This window comes from Bolinopsis microptera, unplaced genomic scaffold, assembly GCF_026151205.1.
Source record: "Bolinopsis microptera isolate Bmic1 unplaced genomic scaffold, MBARI_Bmic_1.0 sca48, whole genome shotgun sequence".
In the NCBI taxonomy this organism is placed as follows: Eukaryota; Metazoa; Ctenophora; class Tentaculata; order Lobata; family Bolinopsidae; genus Bolinopsis; species Bolinopsis microptera.
In genome coordinates, this window is record NW_026971820.1 from 29,608 (window position 1) to 38,039 (window position 8,432).

Consider the following 8,432-nt stretch of genomic DNA (forward strand, 5'->3'; position numbering starts at 1 on the left):
ATACTGGTATTTGATTGGTTGGAGCTGCAAGCTGATTGTTCTCACGTGTTCCAAATACACATTTAATTACACAATTGTAATTTCTCAAAAATGACATTTTCTGTTAGGCGGACAATCCGTCCCCTAGTCTACACGACTAGCATGACTTCACCCAAATTCTTCGTCAATTGGACCACCTTTAAAAAGTCATGGGAGGATGTAACCGTAGCTCACTGGCTCAAATACCCCAACCCCTTCTCCAAACATGTTCTCTCAGAGGTTTGTTATTAAATTCAGGTTTGTTGTTTCACATATTATTCTGTAATGTTATCCAATGAGGAACTTCTTTCAATTCACGGAGCAAGATTTATGCTAGATTAATATCAACTACTTCAACCAAATTTCCCGGATTATTTGGCAGCACTTAATCACATGTACAACATGTTTATGTCTGTACAAGGTACATCATACTACATAATAATATATTACAACCAATAATTCAGGATGTAGTAGAGCGCCGCATTGAAGACGGTAAACTGTACACAGTAAGGTTTATAGTGAAGAAGCAACGTATCCCTACATCTTTTATGTGGATGGTCCCTGCAAAACACAAGGCCTGTTATGTTAAGGAAACTTCTGTGGTGAGTTTCAATACATTTATCAATAATTTTGACACAACTGATTAAATCTTAGAAGTAAATCATTGATGGAAGGGGAAGCATTCATTCATTTATTAAATTCGCCTGTACAGTCACCAGTACAGTCCTTCGTTATGAATAGGTCTTCCAGCCATTTAACCAATTCAATAGTAGCTGTGTATCGCCTCCCTGTAGATAGCCTCCTCCTCCTCACTTAAACTCTTCCCTCACAGATAGATCCAGTGAACCAGGAGTGCACGATAACAACAGAGAACTTGAACTGCAGGTTTATCAGTCTGGTTATAGAGACCCTCAAGTACAAGAGTGTTAGAATGTGTGAGACTCTCATGGAGAGACGAACTCGCATATCCGCCAAAATAGAGAGCATACAAAAGTTAGTATTTTATCGTCAGATGAAGGGCTGGAGAACTCGATTTATTGGTATAAATTGAAAGTAAATTCCCAAATTATGATTAATAAGTATATGGTGTCTGTTAATTTCATGTTTTAAACTTAACCTATAACCATATTAACGATAAAATGTTATTTTCAGTTACACGTTCGACAGATACCAGAAGAACATCGCCAACACTGATAAAGGCATGATGTGTGTTCTGGGGTTACTGGACGAGTGTAAACGACAGGGTCTCACCGGTCAATGTACTATATAATAACGGCCACTACTCTTGCCGGTTTAAACCGTTCAAAACCGGTTTTGGACGATTTCCCAACAGGTTTAAACCGGTTTCAGGTGGTTCCCTACACCTTCACCCCCCCCCCCCCCCCCCCTAGTTTCAGTCACGTGAGCTGCCCCCATGCCTAGTACAATCATTTGGTATTAATTGTAGAGTTGATTATTAATGCTGAGCATTAATTAATATATAAGAGGTATTACAAACGGTTGTTTAAAGGATCTTACTTCAAGGACTAAGATTGAGTTTTTGTAAATGATTAAGTGATGATTTTGTTACATGTGTGCTTCATGTTTCATTCATGTTCCGAGTATTAATTTAAGTTATTTTTTGATTGATGTTACTTTTTATAGAGGAGGTAAAGCTCGTTTTTGGGCTAAATTATAATATACAAAATAGGAATTAGAGATCTTAGATTATACATGTGTTAGAGTAACGATTTTTATAATAAACTCTATAACGAACCGTTTATAACAAAGTTTGCAAAGGTCCAGGACGGTTCTTATATCGATTAGGAACATCACGATGCAGACGATGTCAATTTGCTCAAGTTGGAGGAGTTGCCTTTATAATTTATAAGTTCTTTTGATTCAAACACTATCAGACAAATTTTTCATGCATCCCAAGTATATTGTGTGACTGAATCTTTGTACCTTAACTAATTTATTACCTTAACTATTTCCTTGTTTCACTGTGATTTGTCATTGAATCTTTTGAATCTGAAATCTGAATTCTGAGTAGCTCTATAAAATGATAAAATAATTTCACACGGTAGAGATTGCATGTATTTTTGGGTAATCTTTGCTATGTTACTTTTATAATGCTCTTAGAGTATAAAATATTTCAAATATAATGAATCATCTACCATATTAAATGCAAATTATCTAAATTACTCATTCTAGTTTAGTGTATGTCTAGTATGGCATCATTACGACCAACTTCCACCATCGCACGTTTGGCAAACACCCTGTCAAGATGTAAGTCAGCAGCTGCTGCAGCGCCTGCACTGGCGCCCCGCGAGAAGACCTTCCAGATCTACAGATGGGACCCAGAAAAGCCAGGTGACAAGCCCCATATGGACACTTACAAGGTTCGTTAATTGAAATCTATCATTATTGTTAATTTAATTATAAGCAAGTAATTACTGACTTCAGCTTCATAATATATAGAAATTTATAGTATAGTTTGTAATATAGTTTGAATCCGACCGGAATTTCAATTGCTTCACTGGACCAGATCTGAAAGAACAATCTCATTCAAAAGTAGCTGGTCGGTTCTTTGTTTAAAAGCAACAACTTTTTGTATCGAACTAATCGTATTGTAAATTTAAATAACCTCTAGTTGAACCTGAACGAATGTGGTCCTATGGTACTGGACGCTCTGATGAAGATAAAGAACGAGCAGGACCCAACCCTGACCTTCAGAAGATCGTGTAGAGAGGGGATCTGTGGATCTTGTAGTATGAACATTGGTGGCACCAACACTCTCGCCTGTATCAGGTATAGTCACAGCGCCATTTCTTAGATATTTCTGCGGTGAATTATTCATTTTGAAAATGGCGAATAGAAATTGTCACTTTGAACAGATGATAATATGCGATTTTGATTAAACGGTATTTTAAAACCCGTAATATCCCAAACTGTTACCAACAACCTCACTTAAATGTCACCCTTTTTCCAGCCGAATAGACCCTGACACAGAGAAAGCTATCAAGATCTACCCACTACCCCACATGTACGTGGTTAAGGACCTGGTACCCGACATGACTCACTTCTTCGAGCAGTACGCCAGTGTGCAGCCTTGGTTACAGCAGGATGAGGAGATTGACTACGGAGCAAAGCAGATCTATCAGTCTGTGGATGACAGGAAGAAGCTCGATGGACTGTGAGTACTTAAGTCTTAACTTAAGTAGTTAAATATTTTTGAGTTAAATATAGTCTATATAATTATCACTGTAACAGATAACGTTATTGGCACATATACATTGTTGGTATTCGCATAAAATATACCACATTTCACATGCAGCTAACATCGGACTATTTAAAGAAATGGATAATTCTGTTAAGTAAATGTGTGCTGAAAAAACGTTAATAAATTCAAAATCGCTAGTCGTATCGCCCTAGATCATTCTTGACCTTTTCAATGTATGGAATGATTCTGGTAATTTCTTCTTTGACGCATTAACATTAAATCTGCATTCTGCTGTACAATTAACATAACACGATACCAGTGACGCTGTTTCATGTAGTGTTATCTAATTGTGTTGTTGGCAATATGTTAGACAGAACCAGATTGTTCTAGAACGTTTCACTAAATGGAAGACGCGAAAAAGTAAATGTTGTAGTCGGTACGTGCTTTTTACGCGCGCGTCATATGATGCGCGCGCGCGCGTTTATCACACGCGCGCATATTAAATGATGCTATTTTGATTCGATAATGGAACGTTATCTATTCCGGAATCGGTCGCTGTGAAGTCACGGAGTAAAGTTAGATGGTTAGTTGTAAAACAGCGTACAATAATGCTCTTTTAAATCCTAGCTGATCATTGACCACTCTTCACGCCAAATTTTCCACGAACCCTCAATTAAATACAAATGCTACCTACCTATTGAACCTATTGAAGTAGGCATCTTCACGCAATCTGCGGACCACCTTGACTGAACCAGTCTATTATATTAATTTATCGAGTTAGAGTTTTCTGCACTGTATCCAGGAGTAGGGGGCTTGTCTGGAAGGGTGTCTAGGAAGTTTCCAAGAGATGTCTTGAAGCTTGCCAAAATCTATTGAGTATTGACAATTTTGGGGAGAACATCCCAGAGTCTTCCAGCTCTCACTGCGAATGAGTGGTCGTAGGTGGAGAGTGCAGCGGCTGATGCTTTTTTGCCAGAATGAGAGAATGCCAGACTCCCAGTCTGGCATTCTCTCCGAACATCTAGGTCATTTGGACATATAACCTGGAGAACTTTCCACAGATGTATGACATGATGGTGTAGCGTTCTCGGCGTCTTTGCAGGGATGTAAGTTTCAGTTCCTTCAGTCTATTCCAATAATCGGTGTCTTTGAGCCCTAGAATCCGTCTAGTGAACTGGCTAAGGTTGAGGGGGTTTAAGTTTTAATTGTACGGTGTGAGTTATAACTAATATTATTGGGGACAAAATGAGAGTTTTCACTGCAAAACAAAATACACAATGTATTGTCGACGTTTCGGTTACATGCCTTTGTCATATACGAATTACGAAACGATTACTATTTATATAGCTGCAACACACAATTGTTAAAATAAATATATTCAAATAAAATATTACTAGCAATAACGTGAAATACATACAGCCATGTAAAGAGTAATCGTTTCATCTATGAAAGAGTAATGTAGCCGAAACGTCGACAATATTTTGTTTTAGTGAGAGGAGATTCTCATTTCGTTCCCAGTAATTTATCAGGATCGACCCACTCAATAGAGCGATAAACGAAACAAACTAATAACTAATAGTGAATAAAAACAACAGCATATTTGTCTTTGTTGGATTGACAATGTTTTATTGGCCACACATCGACTTGAATTTGGTTGCTAACTATTCATTTGCGGGCACAATTTCAGTAGAGATGTGAATATGATTAGGTACAGTAAAATGTAGTAACACTTGTCACTTGTCAGGTACGAGTGTATCCTGTGTGCTTGCTGCTCGACATCCTGCCCTTCTTACTGGTGGAACAGTGACAAGTACCTAGGACCTGCAGTGTTGCTCCAGAGTTACAGATGGCTAGCCGACAGCCGTGATCACAAGACCAAGGTTTGTTCCTTTTCTGGTCTACATTCCCCAGCCGCTGTGACGTTCTAATAATGTTATGTTTATTGGAGATTAACACAATTTGATAGTAATTTTAACTTTTAAGCATTGGCAATTCTCCAATTTTTTTTGTGTACGTACGCATTGCCTCTTATAAAATGTTACTATGCATGTATATTGTGTTAATTATGATATTAGGTAACCACTACTAGGGGGAATGTTACTATATATTGTGTTAATAATGATATTCGGTAACCACTACTAGGGGGAATGTTACTATTATATATATTGTGTTAATAATGATATTCGGTAACCACTACTAGGGGGAATGTTCGTGCAAATCAATAAAATCTTCTCCCCAGGAACGACTTGAAAAGCTGGCTGATCCATTCTCCGTGTACAGATGCCACACTATCATGAACTGCACTAAGACTTGCCCAAAGGGTCTCAACCCAGGCAAAGCCATCGCAGAAATCAAGAAACTCATGGCCAAGAACTTATAGGCAGTGACCCTCGCCCTATAGCTGAAGAGAACATCTTTACTTGAACTGTGCTAGTGACCCCAAAAAGTATTGTGGATTTAAATTAGAATAGTGCTACAACGTTGACCCTGTTAGCCTTTCATAACCCAAATGTATTATCATCGGTATATCAATTTGGCGGTAGATAGATGGATCAAAAAGGCTGTAGAAAAGTGCGATCTATGATCACTATTAGTTTAGAGTTCCTTCCGGTATAGTTAACGATTTAACCTACACAACTTACAAGTGAATTCTCGTGATAATAGATAGCACTTTAATATCCTTTTCAATCCATCAATCAAACACTCGAGAATCTGCCGATGATATCACAAATGGGTAAAATTGGAATTTATTTCGTATTTATTGACAATTTTTAATTGGGATAGATTATTGAATGGCTGATTATGTGACCCTTTCATAATGGCGTGCTGCCAACTGCATGCAAGCATTTGTTAATCCACCATCTAGCTAGGATTGTAAGATATGAGGTATTCGAGTTTTGTTCAGTAAAATAACATAATACTAATAGTGTAAATTTGATAAATCAATTGAACTTTAACATTTCCCTAAGTTGGACTTGCTTTCTTGTTTATCGACTTAGGGGTCGTTCACATATTAAGTAATCAATATTTTAGCAATTTTTACCCCCCCCCCCCCTCCGTAATCAACCGTAATCAAGACCCAACCCTCCCCCCCACTCTTCGGCAATATTACGTAATCATGGCCTGACCGCCCCCCCCCCCTCCCCTCGACTTTTTTCCCTAGAAAACACTTTTCTCTACGTTTCATGCTACCCTGATCATGCTATCATGATGAGCCGAAATCATTGTTATGACATACGGCCAAGCATCTTCTAAACTACTTACTATTATAGCCGGATATTCGTTCAATTTCTAAATTTTATCACTATCAGAGTGAAATTGAGTGGAATTTGAATTAAAATATTGTCAAATTGTTATGATTCTAGAGGGTAAAAAGAGATTTATATACGGTATCAGGCTCTGCCAGCATCGATATGAACAGAGAGTACTGTTGAGTAATATAATAACACCACAGTGATCTAATGAAATGTCACGTTACCTAACCTGCTATCCAGATTTCCTAAATCCTAACTGCAATCTATCTTGTGAAGACTGATCTTACCAACTCCAGGTTTTTAGCTATATGAATATTTTACTGTGTCCAGAAAACTCAATCTTCTTTCCATACGGGTTCTTGATTAGTTAATTAATTGGATGATTCATTTGAGGGATATTTTAGTGAGCGTCATTTTAGAATACGAAAGCCGGCACGTAATTTTAAAGCGATAAAATTAAGAGACTCTCCTGGATTATATCAGATTTCAGTGGACAGAAGTAGAGGACCAAAACAACTTCTTCAAGCAACTACCTTCTACCTGTAGTCAATCTTGTGAAGACTCTACCCTAGGCCTATTTTATCAAGTTTGTGAATGTTTTAGTGTCCAGACTACTCAATCTTCCTTCTGTGAATCGTTATTAATTAGCAAAATTATACCATAAATTTCAGTAAACTAATTGCGATTCAATTACGGTACAGCTTATTTTACATTATTGTAAACTACAGCTGCCATGAATATGTCACTTAAAAAGTATAAGAAAATAACATGGAGAATTTCAGAATTTAGTACACAGAAAGAGAGGATCAAACCAACTCAGACAATTTTAACAGTCTCTCAACACCAGGTACCAAATTAAAATACTTGTTTGTGTAATTTTAAATTTTGATAAGGGGGCATACACAGTTTACTGACCATCTAGCGTACCGTTTCCTCACCAACGAATCTAGCATTTCCTTGTAACTACCAGATAATGGCGTGGTGGTATCAGGTAGTTATCGTTATCGCTATTATTCAGCTCCCTTCATGACTCATTCTTCATCATAAACAATAATTTAAAATATTCCGCCCCGCACATTTGTAGTCCATGATATCTTATCAAAAAATTAACTACTTTGCTCGCAAAAATTGACATGATAATATATTTTAGGTACCAGATTCCGGTCAGAGATTAAGCTGCGTTTCCAATATTTTCGTACTAAAGATCAACATTTATCTTTAATATTAAGGTATGTACGTAATACTCAACCCCTTACAACTCCCCTTAAGGGGGCATACACCAAAACAGTGGTTTGTGCCGTCCAACCCAAATGACCTCATAGGCAGTTCAGTGACCATCTAGCGCACCGTTTCCACATCAAAAAAAATTATTTTGAGAATACCCATTTTTGTAATCGAGCATTTCCTGGTTAGAGTGGAATTTTCGGAAAAACACAATTTGTTTCGTGAAGAGGCTATAAGTTAATCATTTCTTGCGGTATTGGGTTGAAATTTTGCTCGCCGTCTATTCACATCTATTTCATGGTATGTGTAAAATCTTGATATCGTATCTAAAAAAGCTGGTGTGTTATAAATTTTAAAAGTTAAAAAAAGTGAAATATCAATATTTTTAATGAAACCAACTTTATATGGAAGGTAAGCCTATACTACACATACTCTATGATTATCAGCTCAGTATCTACCTAACTGTGGATTCTGTTTCAATATTTTTACATGAAATTTTCAGAATCAACGTAGAATCGCATTTCGACCTTAAAATTTGGGACAGAATTTTGAGTTAGGCCTTTAAAAAAATTTGGCGGCCAAATTCTGAAATTTGCCGGGCATTTTTCAGAATTTGGCTGCCAAATTTTTTGGCAGCCAAAATTCTCAAAAATTCTGTCCCAAAACTTAAGGTCGAAATGCGATTCTACGTTGATTCTGAAAATTTCATGTAAAAATATTGAAACCCTTTTGAG

General features: G+C 37.1%; 2 protein-coding genes and 1 long non-coding RNA gene across 3 annotated transcripts; all 3 read left to right on the top strand.

Moving 5' to 3' along the window:
- The first annotated feature begins 141 nt into the window (after positions 1 to 141).
- On the top strand, positions 142 to 1,288 carry LOC134825739 (PRELI domain-containing protein 1, mitochondrial-like). Its single transcript, XM_063837947.1, has 4 exons — positions 142 to 258; positions 483 to 620; positions 851 to 1,011; positions 1,171 to 1,288. The coding sequence occupies exons 1-4, from the start codon at positions 142 to 144 to the stop codon at positions 1,286 to 1,288; spliced, it is 534 nt and encodes a 177-aa protein (XP_063694017.1).
- A 922-nt stretch (positions 1,289 to 2,210) lies between these two features.
- On the top strand, positions 2,211 to 6,188 carry LOC134825734 (uncharacterized). The gene is made up of 5 exons (XM_063837943.1): positions 2,211 to 2,399; positions 2,651 to 2,808; positions 2,990 to 3,193; positions 4,965 to 5,100; positions 5,460 to 6,188. The coding sequence occupies exons 1-5, from the start codon at positions 2,220 to 2,222 to the stop codon at positions 5,598 to 5,600; spliced, it is 819 nt and encodes a 272-aa protein (XP_063694013.1). The 5' UTR covers positions 2,211 to 2,219; the 3' UTR covers positions 5,601 to 6,188.
- A 490-nt stretch (positions 6,189 to 6,678) lies between these two features.
- LOC134825735 (uncharacterized) lies at positions 6,679 to 7,684 on the top strand. The gene is made up of 4 exons (XR_010161601.1): positions 6,679 to 6,770; positions 6,894 to 7,060; positions 7,257 to 7,321; positions 7,625 to 7,684. It is a non-coding gene; the product is annotated as an uncharacterized LOC134825735 (long non-coding RNA).
- The last annotated feature ends 748 nt before the right edge of the window (positions 7,685 to 8,432 follow it).